Consider the following 23,847-nt stretch of genomic DNA (forward strand, 5'->3'; position numbering starts at 1 on the left):
GGCGAACCGGTGCGTTCGTTGTCCGTTGGTTCGTTCTGCTCCGTCCGTGAAAGAGTACGCGTCTTTGCCCGTCCGTACCTTTTCTTTCGCTAACCACGTTTTTTTGTGCCTTTTGTGCTTGACGGCCATTACGTGTGTTGTGTGGTTAATATTAGCGTTTCGTTGCTCCACTTAATCCGCTCGCTCGCGAAGGCTGTTGTTGTACAGTCCGAGTGTTCGTTGCTCCACGAGATCGGTGGTCGTTGCTTTCGACCCGCCCTCCTCTCGAGTGCACACATTCAAGAAAACCACGTGTCAATGAGCTGCTCCGCTACGTTCACTTTGCTCGTGAACGTGTTGCTCCACAGTGTCTGATCCGACAAGGGGTTTTGCCAAGCAATCGCTTGCTCGCGACATCCAGCAGCAAAGCCGTTCATCTCCAACTCAAGGCGCCAGTCACAGTTGCAGCGGTACAGGCCAGACGGTGATCCCCGCCCCCTCCCCTTGTACATTGTATTATAATATTTATAGTATTGTTTTGTTGTGTGTGTAGCAAATTAATACACGTATTATTTGTATTATTTCATATATCTATAGTTATTGTTTTATTTGCCCTACCTACATTAATCCCAAGGACTGTGTGTCAGGCGACAACCGTCCATTAGGATCGCCGGCGCAACATTTTGGTAGCAGAGCGTGGTTGATTGGTCCATCAACAGATTTGGTACTTTGGATTCATGTGAGTAGAGCATTTTGTTTGTAGCTATAGCATATAGATATAAAGTGTATAAATTTATTTATCCTATTCCTATCTCCTACCTTTGTTTTTATCTAGTTGGTAGCTTTAGATCTATATTAATAGTATTGCCTTTGTTTATTATATTATATATGGGATTATGGGGTCTCAATATTAAAATATAGGGTAGTGCTATTTAATAGGATTAGAAATAACTATTTAACTCAATCGACTGCTCTGTCATTGTTTTATTAATATTAATAATTAAACATATTGTTTTGGTGTTATGTTATATCCGTTGCTGATGCGGTTAAGTTCTTTTCCTTTTTTCATTATCATTAACTAGCTTTCATTTAATTTGAATATTATAATTAGTTTTATACTGGTGCTCCCTGGGTTAAATTTATTCATTGATTAAGCTTAATATAGTAATATATTGTTATATTATTAATATACACCTATCTATAATATATTGGTTTTATTTATTATTTATTGTTTTGTTTATTATAAGTTATAAACTATAGGTGTTTATTTCAATTGCTGGTCTAGTTAACACTCATATTAGTGTGATTATGGGTTATTGAATTGATTGGGTGTTCATATTATTATTTTAAGTTTATTATTTTCTTGCTGACAGCGGAGTGTTAACAGTATCACTGTCAACGCATCTATTTATCATATTTTTGTATAGTATAAGATTTTAGGTGTACGTCGTGGGTCGTGTCATCGTTCAGGTACTGTACTATTATTTTAAATTTAAATTTTATATATTATTATTTTATTGTTTTATACTATATTATCCTCTGTTGCTCAACTGAAGTCTGAGGGTTATATATTACATAATTGTTTGTTTTTTCTCTAGCTGGATAATAGTTATTAAAATTAATTTTATCGTTATCTCAGGTACTGTGTTGTTCGGTTACACTTGGGTTTGACTCAATTGTATTAGTTGGTGCTCCCCGATTAATATCAGTTGTTTTTATTCTTATTGTTGTTGTTTAGTGTCATTTATCTTCTGATTGTTATCTTATTTTGTCAGGTGTTTAGATAGTGCAAGTTGGGGGTTGTATAGGTGTTGCCTATATCAATTTTAGCATTTGACTTTCAAGTAATTTGTTTATTACTATTTATTCATCTTCATTTGGCATCGTTGCTCAACGCTTGCACCGGGTGATTTATTATTGATTAGTTGGAGCTGAATCATTAGAAGCGGCTCAAGCTCTTCAGTCGAGTCTGATCAAGACGCTCGCTCGTTCAGGGCTGCAATTGAAGAAATGGGCCAGTAATTCTCCGGAGCTTTTGTCCAAGTTGGACCCTGAAGATTGTTCAAGGGATCCACTGTCGTTTGATCAAAACGATTCAGTACAAGTGCTGGGAATGCGGTGGAATGCCGGAGAAGACTTCTTTTCTTTTCACACTAACCAGTTCCGGTTAATTCTTACCAAGCGAGGCGTGCTGTCAATGATCGCTAGAATATTCGATCCGTTAGGGATGCTGTCTCCGACAATATTTTATGCCAAGACGATCATGCAACGTCTGTGGATTGCCCAGATTGATTGGGACAGTAAGCTCCCCGCGGATATTTCTGAAGAATGGTGCAACTTCTACCATTCACTGAGTTGGTTACGTGAAATCAGGATACCTCGATACATCGGTTGCTCCACCGGATGTAGTTATCTTCTTTGTGGTTTTTGTGACGCTTCCGAGAAGGGATATGCTGCTGTAGTATATCTCCGCGTGACTGATCCGTCCGGAGTTACAGACGTATTCCTTCTGGGTGCTAAAACAAAATTGGCTCCAATGAAACCTATAACGATTCCTCGCTTAGAGTTGAGCGGTGCGGTGCTCCTCGCACTGTGGCTGGCGAGGCTCAAACGAATCTTGGAGTGTCAACTGCCATTGTCTGATGTTTTTGCATGGTCGGATTCGTCGATCGTGCTGTCTTGGTTAAACAATCCACATACATCGTTCAAGACGTTTGTCTCAAATAGGATATTCCAAATTCAGTCAACGATTCCTGGTTGCAGCTGGAAACATGTTCGGTCAGAAAATAATCCGGCCGACTGTGCGTCTCGGGGGCTCTCTCCTTCCGAGCTCCGGAAGTGTAAGCTATATTGGAAGGGACCCAGCTTTCTTAAGTCTCCTATTGAAACTTGGTCGCAAGAGATCCCTTGCTTAGGAATGGAACAATTGCCAGAGACAAAACAGGTCAGTTTATTGACCCGGGAAGCTCCTCCCGGGGAATGGTTCGCTCGCTTCTCTTCCTTCAATCACATGATTCGCGTGATAGCTCGTTTGCGTCGGTTCATGCTGGTTTGTAGGAAGAAGAGTGTTGAGGTGGGTTTTTTAAAGCAGTTCGAGTTGGATGATGCTTTACAAATCGTGGTCAGATGCTCCCAAGAATGCTATCTAAGCTCTTTAGTATGCGGTCTACAATGGGGGAGCCCGGTTCAGTCCAAGACGCTAGCTCGTCTTTGTCCGTTTTTGGATTCGAACGGCATAGTCCGAGTTGGCGGTCGTCTACAGAATTCGAATTGGTCAGAAAGGCGAAAACACCCAATTTTGATTCCGAAAGAGTCGCATTTAGCTGTTCTAATAACCCGGCATTGGCACCTATATGCATGTCACGCTCGACCACGGTTGCTTATTGCTCTGGTTCAACAGCGGTTCTGGATCATTGGCATTCGCCGAATAGTCCATCGGGTGATTCGTCAGTGTGTGATCTGTGCCAAAATGTCATCTGACAATCCACAACCCATCATGGCTGCTCTGCCGGGGTTCCGGGTTCGAGAAGCTCACCCGTTTTCGATTGTCGGCATAGATTATGCAGGTCCCTTGCAAATGAAGGAACTAAGCCTGAGAAAGGCACGTATCGTGAAAGTTTACATTGCGGTATTCGTTTGTATGACCACTAAAGCAGTGCACTTGGAACTAGTGTCTGCCCTCTCGACTGAGGCATTTCTCTTGACCCTAGATAGGTTCGTGGCTCGTCGTGGCCTACCGACGTCAATCTATTCAGATTGTGGCACCAATTTTGTTGGTGCGGCCAGACAGCTGCGTCAATTGGTTAATCATCCGGATAGTAGGGATCAGTTATCGGGTCATATTGCTTGTGAGTGGCATTTTAACCCTCCTGGTGCTCCCCACTTTGGGGGAATTTGGGAAGCCGCCGTTAAGTCGGCCAAGTCATTGCTTCTTCGGGCTATGAATTCTCAAATCTGGACGTTGGAGGAGTTCGCGACGGTCTTGTGTAGGGTAGAAGCCGCCTTGAATTCGCGTCCGCTGGTGCCAGAATCATCTGACCCAAATGACTTGGAGTGCTTAACACCTGGACATTTTTTGGTTGGTCGTCCCTTGATGGCTATTCCAGAGCCTGTTGATACCAGTCCGCAATTGGGACTGCAGACTCGCTGGAAGCTCCTCCAGCAGTCTTTCCAGTTCTTTTGGCGGCGTTGGTCTCGGGAATATTTGAACACTCTCCAAGCTCGTGGTAGGTGGACGAAGACCGAGACTAATCTCGAAATTGGGTCTATGGTTATCATTAAGACTAATGACGCACCTCCGCTATCGTGGCCACTGGGAAGAATCATCGAGGTGTATCCGGGAACCGATAATGTGGTACGGGTAGCTAAGGTGATGACTAAACAGGGGGTGTTTACTAGACCAGTGGTAAAACTAGTTCCTCTGCCCACAGATCCGTAGGTATTCAAAGATTCCTCGTTCCTGTATCCGTTATCTGTTTACACTTTACTTTTTGTATGTTATCGCTATGTTCATTATGTAAATAATTAATTGTCTTTTCAACCATCATCATGCCTGCTACTGGATGTTACGTCGGCTGATCCGCCTCAGGGACTAGTGCAAGGTATGGTAATTGTTATTGTTTTATTTTTTCTCCCTGTATTTTATTTATCATTTTTTCAGGTATTAAGTTGTTGACATTTGTATGTCTTTTTGTATTAAAAAAAAAAAAATGTTATATTTGTAGTTCCTATTGAACTTAGTGATACCCATTAAAAATCGTTTTTACGTTCATGCTCAAACATATGTATTTGTTTATGTTTTTTTTTTTAATATATTTTATATCTGTTAATTGTTCTATTAATATTTGATATTGTAATGGTCCATGACCAATGTTCCCCCCTTGTTAAATCCCGCTCATCACTGTTGGCCACCGCTCCGTCCGTTTGCTCAAGCTGCTCCGCTCAACTGAACTGTTCCGTTCATCTACACCAACTGCTCCGTTAACCTCTTCAAGCTGCTCCGCTTAACTGCTCCGTTAATCTACTCAAGCTGATCCGCTCAACAGACCGCTCATCTGTTCAACTGCTCTGTTCAAATAGTCACCTGCTCTACCACTTGCCCGATCGAAGTTTCTGGTTACAAGTTTGCTGGAACTTGTAACGGGGGAGTATGTTCGATCTTTTTGACTGTCAGGTGTCGCGCTTTGTAACCATGATCATGTTCGCTGCGCGCCGTCAGCTATGGTGGCTAGACTGTCGTTAACGGCGTCTTTCCGCCGGCGAACCGGTGCGTTCGTTGTCCGTTGGTTCGTTCTGCTCCGTCCGTGAAAGAGTACGCGTCTTTGCCCGTCCGTACCTTTTCTTTCGCTAACCACGTTTTTTTGTGCCTTTTGTGCTTGACGGCCATTACGTGTGTTGTGTGGTTAATATTAGCGTTTCGTTGCTCCACTTAATCCGCTCGCTCGCGAAGGCTGTTGTTGTACAGTCCGAGTGTTCGTTGCTCCACGAGATCGGTGGTCGTTGCTTTCGACCCGCCCTCCTCTCGAGTGCACACATTCAAGAAAACCACGTGTCAATGAGCTGCTCCGCTACGTTCACTTTGCTCGTGAACGTGTTGCTCCACAGTGTCTGATCCGACAAGGGGTTTTGCCAAGCAATCGCTTGCTCGCGACATCCAGCAGCAAAGCCGTTCATCTCCAACTCAAGGCGCCAGTCACAGTTGCAGCGGTACAGGCCAGACGGTGATCCCCGCCCCCTCCCCTTGTACATTGTATTATAATATTTATAGTATTGTTTTGTTGTGCGTGTAGCAAATTAATACACGTATTATTTGTATTATTTCATATATCTATAGTTATTGTTTTATTTGCCCTACCTACATTAATCCCAAGGACTGTGTGTCAGGCGACAACCGTCCATTAGGATCGCCGGCGCAACAAACCGATTCCAAATCTTCATTTAATTGAAGAAAATCCAGATCAATCGGGTGTACGAAGTTCATACGGGCCGAGAGGAGAGACAATAGGACTGAAAGCTGCTCTAAAACTCTTGCCAGGTTCGTTCAGTGGAGACAAGCAGGAAGAATTAGAAATCTTTTTAGAAAAATGCGAGTTTGCGTTAGCATGCGCACATGACCATGTACAGGCGCGACTCCTCCAAGGGATACAAGTTAGACTGACAGGAAAAGCCCGTCAGGCAGTCAAGTTTAAGGAAATAAAAAACTGGGCTGAACTAAAGGACGTTTTGAAGTCCGCATTGGAACCACAGAGGACAACCACTTATCTATTCTCCGAGTTGTATTCGTCAAGGCAGAAAGTTGGAGAAGATATTACTACCTACGCAAATAGGATTGAGCACTTCCAGACACTAATAATAGAACAGGAGACAAGTGGATGAATTTGGGAGGTAGCACAAGCCCTAGGAACAAGTATTAGGAAGCAAACGATCCAAGTATTCGTAGAAGGACTAGGACCTCTAAAAGACTTTATCAAGGCCAGGAATCCGTTAACGCTAGATAAAGCTATACAGTCAGCAAGGGAAGAAGAACGAGTCAGGAACTCACAAGAAGCGACAAAAAAGTTATATCAAGAAATCACGAAGTCAGTCATGTGCAGTAATTCTGTAACCAAGGTGCAAAACAAAAGGGTGATAGCCACACTCATCAACCCAACTGAAGAAGCGATAAAACTAAAGACCCCTAATTTAAAGGAGCTGGTCCACGAAGAGTTCAAGGAAGCACTGATCCATTCAGTACAAGTCACGGATCGACTAGCAGAACCTCATGCAGACAGTAGTCGACTCAGACGATTGGAAGAAGCACTTAGAATGGATCATCTAAATTCTGAAGAAAGGGAATCGATAGTGGCCATCTGTCAGGATCACTCGGATATATTTTTTTTAGAAGGAGATCGAGTATCGGCGACTACGGCAGTAACACATGGGATCAAAACCTCAGAAGCGATAGCACCAATTCATGTGAAGCCATACCGCTTACCACAAAGGCATAGACAAGAAATTACGGACCAAATGGAGGCCCTCGAAGGGGAAGGTGTGATTACAGCTAGTGACTCACCTTGGAACGCTCCACTCCTGGTGGTCCCGAAGAAACCCGACGTCAATGGCCAAGTTAAATACCGTGTCTGCTTGGATTTCCGCCGACTGAATGAGGTCACAATAGGTGATGCGTTCCCACTTCCAAACATTATTGATATTTTGGACCAGTTAGGGAAGTCAAAATATTACAGTACCTTAGACTTGGCCCATGGGTATCATCAAATACCGATGGACCCCGCAGACTGTAGCAAGACGGCGTTCTCTACAGACCGAGGTCATTTCGAATTCAAACAAATGCCCTTTGGTTTGAAGGGAGCCCCAGGGACTTTCCAGAGGCTTATGAACAAAGTTTTAATGGGTATAAATGGAATCAAAGCATTCGTCTATCTAGATGATATCATCATCTACGCAAAAGATCTAAATGATCATTCGCAGAAAATCACTGAGATTTTTCAGAGGCTCCGTCAATACAATCTCAAACTTCAACCATTGAAGTGCGAATTTCTACGGAAAGAAGTTAATTATCTCGGACATCAAATCACTGACGAAGGAGTCAAGCCAGATCCTCAGAAGATAAGTTGTGTGCAACAATTCCCAATTCCCAGAAATGTGAAAGAGGTTAAGTCTTTTCTAGGACTGTCAGGTTACTACAGAAGATTCATCAGAAACTACGGGCAGATCGCTAAGCCATTGACCTCACTGCTGAAAAAATACGTGACGTTTAGATGGAGCGACCTATGCCAACAGTATTTCGAACAGTTAAAAGATCTCTTGACACAGGCTCCAATATTACAGTACCCGGACTTCTCAAAAACGTTTAACTTGACTTGTGATGCGAGTGACTACGCGATCGGATGTGTATTGTCACAAGGCCCGATAAGGAAAGATTTACCGATAGCATTTGCATCCCGTACCTTAAATAAGGCAGAAGTCAACTACAACACGACCGAGAAGGAGTTGACCAGTATTGTATGGGGAATTAAGATGTATAGACCTTATTTATTCGGACAGAAGTTTAACATAGTGACCGATCATAGAGCATTAGTATGGTTGTTTAATATTACTGATCCAGGATCAAGACTCACTCGCTGGCGCCTCAAGCTGGAAGAGTATCAATATACAATACATTTCAAGCCCGGAGTGAACAACACGAATGCCGATGCGCTAAGCCGAATTCACAGGGTCACTACCAGAAATGAAAGTGCAGCAATTAGTGAAACATATCCAGATACTCCAGGCCAAAATATCTCAGAAACTCAGGTTGACCAATGGCCCCTTTCGCAACATGAGCCATCCACTAGCTCCGATGACTCGCATGCCACTGAAGAATATCAGAAATTTCTTCAGGCCAAGTCAGAATATATAGCACCAACACCAAACCTTAAAGAAATCACCGGAGACATATTCGACACACAGTCGGATATTCCTCTGGCTCTTTGTGTTTCTGAAGACCTAAAATGAATAAAGGAATTGCGTTGGAATTCCGCAAAAGATTTGGAAACCTTAAGGAACTTCAGAAGAAAAATCGAAAAGTATCAGACATCCTAATGTCACAGGCAGAACATCGGAAGTTACTCTATATCATCATCAAGAAATTGTTCTATCATAAACCAACATATGAGACAATTTTCCACAGTTTACAGAACCTCAAGGCGTACTGCATACAAAATGGTATTACAAGACTCGCTTGCCCCAAACTAAGCTGTGGTTTAGATGGACGCAAGTGGGAAGTCATCCGTGACATGCTACGATTCCTCTTCCGTGGTTCCTCGGTGCATATTCTAGTATACACACGAGATGAGCTGACGGAAGAAGGCAAGCAACGGGTCATACAAGAGCATCACGAAAATCCACTTGGTGGGCACCAAGGGATTTCACGGACGTATAGCAAGATATCCCAATTATACCAGTGGAAAGGGATGAGGGCACAAATCAGAGAGTATATAAAAAAATGTCCAGTTTGCCAAGTCAATAAAACTCCGAATCAGACTATCCGGGAGCCCATGGTTATAACGACCACTGCAACTAGACCCTTCGAGAAAATCTATATGGATATTGTAGGACCTTAACCGAAGTCCTACACCGGTAACGCTTACATCCTAACACTAATTGACGATTTCTCGAAATTCTCTTGGGCTTCAGCTATGAAAGATCACGAGGCTAATACGGTCTCACAACATTTTGTCACACAGTTCATTTGTTTACATTGGCAACCACAGTCTCTGGTGACCGACTGTGGCACGGAATTCTTGAGTAAAGTGTTCAAAGAAGTTTGTAAGCTTTTGAAAATAACGCAGACTTCAACGACACCATACCATTCGCAGAGTAACGGAAGCCTGGAACGCAGTCACAGAACTCTCGGAGAGTACTTGAGGAATTACGCTAGTAAGAACCCTCAAAATTGGGACGTCTACGTTCCCTATGCCATGTATTGTCACAACTCATCCATACATTCAGCCACGGGGTTTCAGCCGCATGAGGTGGTATATGGTTATCCGTTGATAGTCCCTACATCGTTTTCACGAAATACAGAACCTCAGTATAACTACCAGGATTACCAGTACGAGATGAAACGATTGATGCAGGAAACTCACCAAATGGTCAGAGAGCAACAAATTAAATCCAAAGAGAAATCCAAGGATCGCTATGACCAGAAAGCATATTCAATAGAACTAAAAGTTGGTGATAAAGTGATAATACAAGAAAAAGCCAGCAAGGGTAAATTGGCACCCAAGTGGCTAGGTCCATTCCCAGTAGTAGAAGTAAAAGTAGATTCTCCCAATGTCACTATCTTAAAGAAAAACAAACAAATGCAACTGCATAGAAACCTGTTAAGGCTATTCCATGAATAACTACTAGTATTTTTCAGATTGACCACTATGATCATATCCGGAAAATCAGAAAATCTAGACAAGAACATCCATGTGACGAACCTCAAGAATGCGTCAGGCCTTTATTTCGAATCGATAAGTCCGCTCCGAACCTCTAACACCAACTGGGATTTTGTAACATACGTCAACCTAACTACTTATGACATTAAATTTCAGACACTCCAGAGTTACTTTCAGTCAACTAGTGACATATGTGTACTTTTAAAAGACCAATATGACGAGACCTTAAATAAAGCATGTATCACTTTCATGCAAACCACATACCCATTTATCCATGAAATCGAACTTAATTTTCACTCAGTCATGAAAGTCTTAGCACCCAGTAGGAAATACCCAGAACAACTAACCCGGCGAACGCGGGGTCTAATGAATGCGGTGGGTAGGTTAACAAATGTTCTCTTTGGTGTCTGCTCAGACGAGGACGCCAATTTTTTCTACACGAATATCCAAAACCTACGATATTCAAACGAAAAATCCCTACATCTCGCCCATGAACAATTACGTATTGTTTCATCCGTTGTTCAAGAAGTGAATTCTACAATTCATGACTTAGCTACAGATTATCAAAAAACGAGATCAACCATCGACAGACTCTCCGAACAAGCCAAACGCATGTTAAACGCAATCGATATCTTAAGTATAAAAACAAATTTCGATGAGCATACTACTATCTTATCCCTTCTGTTAAATCAGTTTGCGTGGGAAACCCAGAATCTGCAGAATATAGTTAATTTCGCGTTGAACGGATTAATGCACACCAGTGTATATCCGCCCTCAGAACTATACCATGAACTAAGAGAAATTCAACTTACGTTACCACCGACATTAGAACTCCCTGCCATGGAATCCCATTTAGCACTTCCAGAACTTTTCAGAGCATCTACCTTAAGCGTAGTATATTCTCAACAGACCCTCATGTTTATATCAAGAATACCGTTGTTGTCAACTATACCTTATAACATCTACCATAACATCCCCTTGCCATTAATGGTAGCACAAGAAAAAATGATTTTAATAAAACCAGATACCCAATATCTAGCAGTAAGTTTAAATAGTGAATTCCACTTCAGTTTAACGGAATCTCAGTACCTAAATTGTAAAACATTGTTTTCATACAAGTTATGTTTAGGACTAGAATTTATTTTTAAGCGTACGGAAACAGATAATTGTGAGGTATCCTTGTACAATAATCCAGAAAAACTGTCAGACATATGTAACCTCCGATACTTGAGTGTGAATACAGCCATATGGCATAAGCTCCAAAATCAGAACTCGTAGTTATATTATGTTACTCATCAGGTAGTCACAGTCGCGTGTCACAAAGAAACATATAAAGTAGTACTAACTGGTGTAGGAAAATTAGAGATTCCGGAGTATTGCGTAGTCTACACCGACTACTCAATACTCACGCCAACTAGGAACCTAAGAACACAGGTACATAATGACTACATACCAATTAGCCCGAATCTTAATTATTCGATATCCCTTAAGAAAATCATTGAATATCATGAACCTCAGAAAATCGGCAATCACGTGTCTCATACAAATTTCAATAAATTAGCTCAGGATGCCCAAGAATTAAATCAACTTGAGGAATTATACAAGGATACCACAACTAACATTTTTGTAAAACCAGAGCATCATATTATAATGCTTTATGTTATTGTGATCATGCTAGTTATCATAAGTTTGTATTTAATTATTAAATATAAATGTAGTATACCGAAATTGTATGTACCGGACATTGCAGAACCTCATGTAGAAAAATAAATTGTACAGTCTCGCACGGCCTTGGCCTGCAGTCTTCCAAAAATTACTACTTAATTAAGCAAAGGAGAAAAATGGTAACTATTTAGCCACCATCTTTCAATTAAGTTGGGGGGTGTTATAAACCATTTCCTTTAGAAGTAGTATGTAAGCAGTTTCTTATTGTATATGTATCTATATATATGTACCCAAGTATCCGTGGGAACGAGCGTTGCGACAGCCTATGGCATTCCGCTGAGTGGACAGTTTTGAGTAGCCACAAGCGGGGCAGCCGTCCGCGCTCGTCACCAGGGGGAAGTAGTCGTATTCTAGCAGAACATCAGTCCGAACCTCCGAACTCGTGTAAAATTATTTTGTTTTATGTGGTTATAAATAAAGGATATAGTCGGTTATTTCGCCAAGCGTACTTTATTATATTTATTTAAATTGTCGTGTAGACGTACACAACACTATGATACAACTCGAATACTAACAATTTATTGAATATATTATAATACATATAATACATTAAAGGTAAAAAGTAAATACTTAAAAAGCCACTTATTATATATGTTTAAACTAATTTATTACTTTAAATTTGTTATTTTTTACAGATTCAAAATATTTAATCAATTTAAGGGTTGAAAGTATATGAATCTTTCAATGGCCTTCATTGGGTTTAACAGTACAAACATTTTTATTAGTTGATATCGTTGTGTACTGTGAACTATGAATCTTATAAACAATTTGTCATTACTCAATGTGCTGTGTGATACAAAATTCTTACACAATTCTGTATCTATTGAACTTAGAATTTAAGAAATGTATTAATCCACTGTTATTTTTATAAAATATAAAAAAAAAAATCCTTTATTTAATGGTTTAATTTGAATTATTAATATTGTAAATAGTCCATAGTAATCTGGTCAAATTTATTTCGAATACCTATCTGTACTAAAGTCTACCAGTTGAGAAACTAATAACAATTTGTATTATAGTACACTGAGTATAACATCAGCTGAGCTTGGTTACACTATAATATACATATTTGATGATAAAATTCAGCCATTAGTAATATCTAAACAATAAACAAAATACATAATTATAAGTAAATATTAAGTAATTTAATGTGATGGGTACTTATTAAACTTACATAATGAAATCTTTAAGAAATGGCTCGTCTTGATGTTAATATGTAATTGTTACACAAGGAATCAACACGACTTAGAATCATATTAATTTAAAACGATTACAATTAATACATGGTTAATTCATAATAGAAATAAAATTTTAAAAACCGTAATCAACCAACAACGTCAACATATGGAATGTAAACAAAACATAAAATATCACAGATATAGATAAAGTGTATTATCTATATTAGCAGCTGCAGCATTGCTGTGCAAGGTTTATAGATTATAATCTAAGAACCTTGGCTGTGTACAATATTATATGTGATTATATGGTATACCAGGTATATCTATGATAAAATAAGGTATTATGAATTATCATAGATATTATCTATGTGAATTATGATAACTACCTACATGCAATGTTTTTGGAAAAATTGATTAACCATGCCAAATTCAAATGCGCCCTAATTGAAAAATAAAATATATGACAATATTGAAATATAATATATTCTAGACTGACAAATCATCTCCGTTCAGAATCGTTTTTCGTATACAATGATACCTATCATTGCATTCAAATTTAATCTACCCTAGTCCGAGGTCCACCCCATCCCCTAATGTACAGCAGAGCGGTACCCACTTGCCGACTTTTTTTTTTTGTATTCATGTTATTTTTAAAGTTTGATAAAAAAAGTGTATTAAAAAGCTCAATATTTTTTTTTATTAAAATTGTTATTTTTGATATGTTACATAAACAATGGATTTATTGTTATTTTTTTTATTATACTAATACAGTACGTACCTACACAAATGTGTGGGTTGTTTTTTAGCCAAACCGATGATCATTTTTTTTTTTAAATATCTTTCCTATGCATTTCAATTCCTAATTATTCCATTTTTGAAACATATTGTCCATTTGAAGAAAAAAAATAGTTCAGGATTTAAAGAGGATAAAAATTTACCTATACAAAAGTGTAGATTAGTTGACAATGGATATAAAATTGAAATAATATTCAGCATGTAGTAACAAAATTATTCATCTACACACAGTGGCGTGCCCAGGGGGGGGGGTTGGGTGTTCAACCCCCCCGAAAAATAAAAATAATTGTTAATAAAAGTTTTACATAATATTATAATATATAATATATATAATATATATATTATATGTGAAACTTGATTAGGTTTGGTTCACATGGACGTGGTGTCTTTAAAGACAAGATGTATGTAGTTTCTGTACAGAAAAAGTTTCCAAGATATCTGTAGAAAACGATAAACGTCTTAAAAATGAAATGAAACTGGAACTCAAAACTCACCAAGGATTATCCAAATTTTTTTTTAAATTGATGTATGAGAAAAATGAGAGTGAAATTATATGCAGTTTTGATATGATGCAAAACCAAGCTCTTCCCAAACTTTCAGTAACCGATACATTTTACAGCAGACAAGCTTGGCTTTACAATTTGACATTTGTGTCTAATTCGGATCATCAAACTGCTGAAAATGTAGATCTGTACACCTGGCTAGAAACTCAAAGTGGTCGTGGCCCTAATGAGATTTGTAGTGCATTGTTACACTGTTTGGAACAGTTAGAAAATAAATTAAAAGCAGCAGGCCAGTCACCAAAAGTTTTGAAATTATTTTCAGATTCCTGCTCTGCCCAAAATAAGAACCAGTTTGTCATGACATTGTTATTATACTTCATAAACTATAAATCAACAATTTTTACTACGATTAAACATATATTTCCCGTTAGAGGACATAGTTACATGCCTCCAGACCAAGTATTTGGAAGAATTGAGCAAAAACTGAGAAAGATTGAGAATATTTTATCACCAAAAACATATCATGATATGTTTAGAGAATCCTGCACGGTATGGGAATATGGTAAGGATTTTGAAATGTCAGATTTTAAAACAAACATAAAAAATGTTATTAAAAGTAAATTGGGATTTAAATCAACTGAACAAAAAATATTTACCTATAAAAAGGGAGACAAATTAGTAGGAATATCATCCTCGTATGAAGCTACCCCAACACGAATACAAGTTTTAAAGCGAGGTGCAAATTTAGAAAATTTAAATAATGTCTTGAAACTTTCATAAGTCAATCATGTAAAAGAGCCGAAACAGAATGATATAAAAAACTTAATGAAATATTTTACAATTCCTGAAGATGCCAAAGAATTTTACAGTGATATTGAACACAAACAACATTGAAGAATCGAATAATGATTTTGAAGATGAAAATGGAGTTTTGATTTATAGTGAAGACAGTCATTAGTTTTTATATTTTTTTTTTCGTTACCTTGTCAGTATTATATATTAATGATTAATGCATAGTATTTGCCATTTGATATATTATTATACTTATTAACTTATTATATTATATTATTATAATATAATATTAGTGACCTTTTGATTTCAAATGAAGATACTCTTTTTAATTTTTTTTGTTATTTTTATATTAATTATATTATATACAATTTTAGTTGTTATCTTGACTCATTGAATTTTTATTTAAAGTGAAGATACTCATTAATTTAAAAAAAAAATGTTTGTTATTTTTATGTTAATAATATTATATAAAATTTTAGTTGTTATCATAACTCATTGAATTTTTATTTAAAGTGAAGATACTCATTAATTCTTATGTTGTTTTGTTATTCTAATATTAACAATTGATACTATTTAAAGTGAAGATACTCATTAATTTTTTAATTTTTTTTTTGTTATTTTTATGTTAATAATATTATATACTATCTTAGTTGTTATCATGATTCATTTAATTTTGATTTAAAGTGAAGACTGAAGACACTCATTAATACCTTTATTATTTTGTTGTTTTAATATTAACAATTGGTACTTAGTTGGTACCTACCTATTTATATTATATTTTTTTCTATATTTTATTATAATTACATTTTTATAATATATGTATATTATTTAATTATTATACACCTAGGTATTTAGTATAATCTCATGAAAAAAAACATGTATGATAATATACCTACTAAATTTTAAATTGAACAAAGCTGTTTTAATGTTTTATTAGGCTTAATATAAATAAATATTTTGCATGTGCCTATTATTTACTTCAAGATTTTAAAATGGTACTCTGTTACTTGACTCCAAGTATAGAAAAAAATAATGTAATATTTTTCTAAAATCTATACAATATTATAAAATAATGGAAATAATACGTTTTGAAAAAAAATTTTACAAAACGGAATAAAACCATATTTTTTTCAAAACGTATCATTTCCGGAAATAACACGTTTTGCAGAAAATCAAAACCTTGAAACCTTAAAAATATGATCAAATAATTTATTATTTTTTATTTCTCAAACTGTTTCCTTTTCTAAAAATAAATACTTAATTTTTGAAATTTACACATTATTTCTAACTTGTCTGGTTCGTTTGCAATAGAAAATCGGTGTTCCTGACAAAAGATATTTTCAATTATGGCAGATGAAACTACTGACATCTCTCAACAAGAACAAATGTCTCTATGTATCCGTTACATTGATCCTGATTTGACGTACCCTTTAATCCGGGAAGATTTTTTAAAGTTTGTAGTTGTTTCTGATTTAAGTGGCCAAGGTTTAGCGACAACTATAATTGAAAATTTACAATCGGCTGGTATTAACTTAGACTTTTTAATTGGCCAGGGTTATGATGGCGCGGCTTCTATGAGTGATCATTTGAATGGTGCTCAAGCTGTAATACGTAAAAAATATCCGAAGGCATTATTTGTTCATTGCAGTGCGCATTCTTTTAATCTCGCAATCAATGATGCTTATAAGATAACTGTTGTCAGAAATACTATGGGTAGTGTATCGTCAGTTTGTAATTTTTTTCGAGGATCAGCTCAACGCACTGATGTTTTAAAAAATCATGTGATTAATCATTTTCCAAGTAGTAGACATACAGTGCTATTATCGATGTGTGAAACGAGATGGATATTAAGACACGATGCTATTAATCGCTTTAAAGAAATGTACATTCCAATAATTCATGCGTTAGAAGATCTCCAAAAATCAATTAATACCGAAACTTCCAATAAAGCTTATCAACTCCTTTCAGTAATATTAAATGGCCAATTTTTTATTACTTTAAGCATAATAGAAAAAGTATTTGCTTATACATTACCACTATGTTATAACTTACTGACTGTGAATTCCGATTTAACTGCTGCATGTGATCATGTTCAAAATATAATTGATGCTCTTAGTAACCTTCGTGAAAACAGTGATTCCAATTTTAAATTAATATATGATAAATGTAATCAAATACTTATTGATGTAGATAGTGAAGTGACAATTCCTCGCTGCGTAAAAAAACAAACAAACCGGGATAATACTCCTTCACAATCGCCTGACGCACAATATTTAATTCATTTTTAGACCATACCATTGTTCATTTATCAGACCGTTTTATAAAACATAAACAAATAATAACCGACTTAGAAAAATTAATTCCAAGTTGTATTAATGTAAATTCACTAGATCTATCAAAAGATACTATAATCTTTTATGAAAGTTTATTGCCAGATTCTACAGTATTTAATGAAGAATTCTCCACATGGAAATTAAAATGGTTAAAAGATAACATTGAAAAAAAACCTTCAAATGCAGTAGAGTTTTTATTAGAATTTGATGAAAGATTTTTCCCAAATATAAGAAAACTGTTGGAAATATTAGCAACTTTACCCGTGTCTACGGCAACTGCAGAAAGGACCTTTTCTACTTTACGGCGTCTCAAAACATATCTGCGCAACACAACTGGCGAAGATCGGTTAACTGGGTTAGCTCTTCTTTCAATTCAAAAAGAAATTAACGTTGGTCCTAATGAAGTGGTGAGAAGGTTCGCTTTAATACCTCGAAGACAAGGATTCGTTCTATGATTTTTTTTTTTATATTATCTAATAACTAATTATATATATATATATATCGAAAAATTATTTAAAATGTATTTTAATGTATTATAAATTATTATGTATGATTATTATTTTTTTTAATATTACTATTGAATAATATGACTCGATCTGACATATGTATGTTGTTTGAATATTGTATATATGGCCAATTAATATCTATTATCTAGTAAAATAAATACACTTATACACTTAAAATAGGTACGTGTTAGTAAAATATTGAACCCTCCCCCCGAAAAAAATTTCTAGGCACGCCCCTGTCTACACAAAAATGTAGGTCAGTGCTGAAAGGGATAAAATATGATTAATGATTTATGTATTCAAGAAATTAAAAACAATTCTCCAATAACCCCAGACCTAAAACAATAGTAAAATTTAAAAGTGGCCCTAATAATATTAATATAAATTATAAATTCATGAAGGGCCTGGATTTTATGAAAAAATTATTGTAGAATATGAACTAATTTGTGCATATCAAAAATGTATTATATGCAGGTATGTAATTACTTACTAAAAAAAAAATGTTAATATTTTAATTTATTACTTTAATATAAACTATTTCTAATATTTAACAATAAACAGGCTACAACACCATCATTTACCAAAACGCAGATAGAAGCTTAGGGCATAGGGGGCAATGCATAGCTGCTAATAGACAACATTTTTTTTTTTTTATTATTTAACTTAATAAATATCTTTGCCTCCCCCCATTTCTCTAGTCTGTATCAGCCTTTACAAAATATCCAATGTCAGTATTTGGCATCTCACTGAGTAAAACAATACAATTTAAAATTAAAATACATTATATGTTCTTTTAATACTTTATATTGAAATTCATCAAGCATCATAAAAACAAATACTTAGTAGCAATCTAAATATAATAATTTATCATAGATTTTAGATACCAAAAGATTTTTTTTAAATTATTTATTTGATTTATACTAGAATATTTACTTATTTTATTTTACAATACCTAAATTTCTATTTTTACTCATCAATGCACCAGCAAGCTATAGTATCTCAGAATTATCTTTTAGGATTAAAATTTAAATGATTGATGTTGTAACCTTATTTAAATTTAAGTATGGAATGTCATACAAATTACAATACATTTTTTTCATTTACAATTTTTAGTTTTATATACCTATTACATATAAAATGGTTGGTAATAGTTTTCCTCTGGAATGTTTGGAATGTTGGTTGGATTCAATTGTTTACACTTCTTTCAAATTTAGTTGATAAGGTATCTAAAAAAATACAATAAAAACCTAATTACTTGAATTATATTTCACTTGAAATATGTAGGTACTAAGTATAAAACCATATTTTTTATTTTGTTGCATATTGAAATACTAAAATCCAATATAGAAACCAATATTTTTATTTTTATTGTTTCCAGTTGTAAATTGGAATATTGTTTTAATATGTATCATTCAAATCATCTGGATATTTTTTGTGAATAGGTACAGAAAATCTTAGAATATCATTATTAAGAATTTTAGTAGGTATGCTATAGATTTTCTAAAATAGCATTGGCTATAGAGCAACTATCAATTTTAAAGTCCTACTGGATTGTATTATCAAAATATTAACCATATTGACTGGAATAATTAACAAGTCAATAATCCATATCAATTGCAACAAATATTGTATAGAGCTGATGTATTAACTGAAATCAAAATGTTTATAAATAATTATAACAAGAATTATTTATAATAGTTTTTACATATAACAATATGGTGACCAGAATTACTATTTTTCATAGGATAGTACTCTTTTTTTATGCAAGTCCTAGTGTCATTAAAAATAGTGTTAAGTATATTAAATTGCAATATTTTTTTGAAAATATTATTAGGTACTACACGTTTATGATTTTTTATAATTTAGTATTAATTTATATTTTATAGTTCGAGCTAATGCAATCTAATTGGTTGTTAGCATAGTTAATTTAATTTGTTAATGTTTCCTATATTTTAACAAAGTTTTGTATTAATTTATTCAAATTTTCCACTTGGTATTTTACCTTCAAAAAAATAACTAAAATATTTATAGGTACTTTATTTTAAGTTTACTTAAATTTCATAGAATTGTTATCATAAAGACACACATCTAACGAGTTGACATAATAATTTTAAATAATTAGTTTTTTAGTACCTACCTAGGTAATAATAATAATTTTAAAAAATACAATTTTTGTAGAAGGAGATGACCTATGGTCTATATGGGCAAAAAGGGTGTATGCATTGGCAATTACGACAGAGGAGAAGCTAAGATTTAAATTTTTATATCTGGTCACCATACATATAACTACAAAATAAGCAATACTTACCAATATTTAATAGGCCTTTCCAAGTATCAAATTCACACGCGTAATCTTAATTTAAATAAGTACTTCTATGTTTAATTAAATTAATAAACAAAATAAAATATAATATAAACAACACATTTTGACATATTATTATAATATAAATAATATAAATATAATGTAATATTGACTGTTATGTCATGTTATTTTATTATAATGTTGATGTCTGATGTTCTATGCTTCACAAGATTACCACAATAGTCATACTACATAGTACAATATGGCGTACGGTCAGACGTTAGTAAAACTTTTACTGTAAAAGTAAAGTTTTCATTTTTCAGTAAGTTGTCACGAGGTATCGTGTAATAATGAAACATTATATAACTGAAATCTGGATGATAGCTTGCCAGTTGCGATCTCGGATATGTACATATTAATATAGGTAATAATAAACCTTATACTAGGTAATAAGTATAAGGTCTATGGTATTGGAATTATTGTTTTGTGATTATACAGAACGCAAGATTATTATTTTGCTTCATAAATTTAAATAATTTAATGTTATAGGTGGGGCGGAGTTACAGAATACAAGGGTATTCATAACTTTTGGCTTTTCATAATCACTAATCGGTATCTATTATCAGGAGTCGGCTCGTTTTTACATCATAGTCTTAGATCATATACTATGGATGTAGTTATGCGTATACCGAATTGTGTCCAACATCATCCCCACCACCTTCAAAATTTCACGGTACACGAAAGAAATGCGCATGCCCAGAAATCTAAGCGAATGATACTGTTATACTGATAAAGTGATAAGCGATAACGTTGAAATTTTTGATTTTTTGAATTTTGTTGACTTTATATTTTGCTAATTTAACTAATTTGGCATCAAAATTTTAAATCAAATTGTTAATCTTTTTTCATCAACATGGGCAGAGTATGCTGTTTTTATTGTCAATCGACGCTATCTAAAATTGCTGGCTTAACACTGCACACGTAAGTTATAAATTTATAACTATTGTTGAATTTTAGAATGAATACTTGGCTGGTAATAGGTATTATTTTATAAATTATAATGACATTTACAGGTTACCTACTGATAAATATTTGCGCAATGCTTGGCTAAAAGCTTGTGGCTATAGTGAAAATGATTATTCTCCAGATAGGAGAATATGTTCTCTTCACTTTGAAGAACATTGTTATAAGGCCACTGCAAGGAAGTTATTAAAACCTGGCTCAGTTCCTACAAAATTTTATAGGATTTCACAATATTTATATGTAAACAAGCCTAAGTAAGATTTTATGGTTTTCTTTTTAAATTCATTCTTGATCCACATACCTTTCTTTTAATGTGTTTTTATTTTTAATAACTTTATTTTCTTGAAATAGAATGCAAATGATTGAACCTAGTGAAAGTGAATATGTACCGTCTTGTTCACACAATGACCCAAGTCAAAATATTGATCAAAGTAAGAATAATTATTAACTGATTATATTTTATTTTAATTGAAACCGTTTTATACTTTATTTTAGTACTTGGAATAACTGACAGTGAACCATCTTGTTCACGTAATGACACAAGTCAAAATATTGATCAAAGTAAGAATAATTATTAACTGACTATATTTTATTTTAATTGAAACCGTTTTATACTTTATTTTAGTACTTGAAATAACTGAAAGAGTTCCTGAATTAAATACTAAGCGAAAAATATCACTAACAAATTCTACACCATCTGAGTGCATTATTGGTATATTAATAAATATTAATGTATATTATTATAAATAGTAATTTATAAGTGTTATTTATACGTCATCATGAATAATTTAATTTCAGAAACTCCAAAACGAAGGAGAAATCGTTATGTTGGTGATGTAACTACTCCTGATTTAAGTACTCCTAAACGAGCAAAAGAGAATTTTAAAGTGGCAAAATTAAAAATTATTAAACAGAGAAGACAAATTAAAACATTAACGCAAAAAGTTAATAGGCTACAAAAGAAACTGTCATCATTGAAAACTTTGTTTGCATACATGAAGAAACAGAATTTATTGAGTGAAGTAGCCCATGACAATATTCTGGTAAAGTATAAACTATATAAAACTAACTATATAAATCATTAGAATCAATAAATTAACATTGACTCTTGAAATTATATTATTTGTGCAGCTAATATTAATATTTTTTTTGTTTTTGTGAATTTCAATCATCTTGATTTAATGGACAATAAAATCAAAATCAAGTTGTAAATCTAGCATGAACAATTCAACAATAAATAGTTAATAAATAACAAGATATGTAAATAAAAATTGTGATTTTCTAATAAAAATAATAATAATAATATTATTATAAATAATATTAAATAAAAATAATTGTATACTTGTAAAATTAATACAACTGATACAAATTAAATAATAATATTATATAAAACACATTAAGAATACTGATATAAATGTATAATAATAATAATATATAATATATATTTAAACTATATATTTTAGATATTTTTCAGATGATCTTATTTTTTTTCAATAAATTTTTTCCTTTGGGAGTATTCAAAAACTTTCTAAACTCTATGCAGGTTTCATCAAAATTAGTTTTTAGGATTAATTCAGCTTCTAAATTTTGCAACAATAATCTGTTTCGATCACTTCTCCACGCAGTTTTCAATAAGCTGAAAATACGTTCTGACATAGCATTTGAATGTGGTATTGATAATTCATAGTTAATAATTTTTTCAAGATTTGGGGGCATTAGTTTCTTTTAAAAATTGAACCCATTTTTATTAAATGAGGACGATGAAGTAGTTTCAAAAGTATTATCTGATGCATACTTTATCAAAAATAACTTAAATTCTCTTATTTCTTCAAACAAAAAATTGTCTTTTATTTTAATTAATAATGTGTCTGCTACCTTTGTAATTTCGTGTATATTTATATTTTCGTAATTTTTTGTACTTAGTGATAAACAACGAAACAACTGTAATTTATTATTTTCCAAAGGAAACCACTTATCCAAATAGGATCATAAAACATATCAGCCTTGTTTTTTTTTATTATTATTTTCAGCTCCTATTATTGCAGAACGAACTGTAGCACCATAAAACTTTTCTTTTTTTATTTCAATTATATAATTTCTTAACTTTTCCATTATATTATATAGATCAACAATTAAAGATTCACTCGATTCAAGTTTCATTATAATAGAATTGAATAAATTACCGATATTTGCTAAAAATCCCAAATAAGCTTCTGCTAGTTCATGGTTAAAAAAATCAGACAATATTTTTGAAGTATTTTCTTGAGATAAAAAGTACGATTTAATCGGTTTAAAATTGTTTATTAATCTTTCGACAGCTGGTATTAAACTAGCCACCTAGTCGGAACATGCCTTAAAAGTTCACACCAATCCGTGTTTAACCAATCGAAAAAAGACTTTAGGGAGGTTGTTTTTTTTGTTGAATTACTGAACTCGTTGTAAGATTTTATGATAATTATTTCTAAATCAAACTTCAGTACTTTACAAGCATACTTCCCCATATTGTGTAAGATATGAAAAGGGCACCCAATTCCCAAGATTTTCGAATTTTTTTTTTTTAGTTCAAAAAGTAAACTTTGGTTTTTACCAAAATTAACTGGTGCATTATCTGCACAGTATCCAGTTACGTGCTCAATATTTAATTTATGTTTTTTTATATTCTCCAAAATAGAATTAGCTATAGAAGTTGATTTTTCACATTCTAATGAATAAAATGAAAGAAGCTTTGTACATTCACCTACATTTTTTTTAAAATACCGTACTAAAAATGAAAATGTTTTAATATTTC

At 34.0% G+C, this 23,847-nt stretch overlaps 3 protein-coding genes across 3 annotated transcripts; all 3 read left to right on the forward strand.

Annotated features, from left to right (window-relative positions):
- Positions 1-8,468: 8,468 nt before the first annotated feature.
- Positions 8,469-9,080, forward strand: LOC126550694 (ADP-ribose glycohydrolase OARD1-like). Its single transcript, XM_050202688.1, has one exon. It carries the CDS (start codon positions 8,469-8,471, stop codon positions 9,078-9,080), a length of 612 nt encoding a protein of 203 aa, XP_050058645.1.
- A 7,161-nt stretch (positions 9,081-16,241) lies between these two features.
- On the forward strand, positions 16,242-17,683 carry LOC126550695 (zinc finger MYM-type protein 1-like). Its single transcript, XM_050202689.1, has 2 exons — positions 16,242-17,061; positions 17,331-17,683. Exons 1-2 carry the CDS (start codon positions 16,242-16,244, stop codon positions 17,681-17,683), a joined length of 1,173 nt encoding a protein of 390 aa, XP_050058646.1.
- Positions 17,684-20,686: 3,003 nt separating this feature from the next.
- On the forward strand, positions 20,687-22,185 carry LOC126551184 (uncharacterized). Its single transcript, XM_050204006.1, has 6 exons — positions 20,687-21,017; positions 21,110-21,313; positions 21,411-21,490; positions 21,555-21,620; positions 21,685-21,771; positions 21,858-22,185. Exons 1-6 carry the CDS (start codon positions 20,950-20,952, stop codon positions 22,142-22,144), a joined length of 792 nt encoding a protein of 263 aa, XP_050059963.1. The 5' UTR covers positions 20,687-20,949; the 3' UTR covers positions 22,145-22,185.
- Positions 22,186-23,847: the final 1,662 nt, after the last annotated feature.

This window comes from Aphis gossypii, chromosome 3 (assembly GCF_020184175.1).
Source record: "Aphis gossypii isolate Hap1 chromosome 3, ASM2018417v2, whole genome shotgun sequence".
NCBI classification, from domain to species: domain Eukaryota; kingdom Metazoa; phylum Arthropoda; class Insecta; order Hemiptera; family Aphididae; genus Aphis; species Aphis gossypii.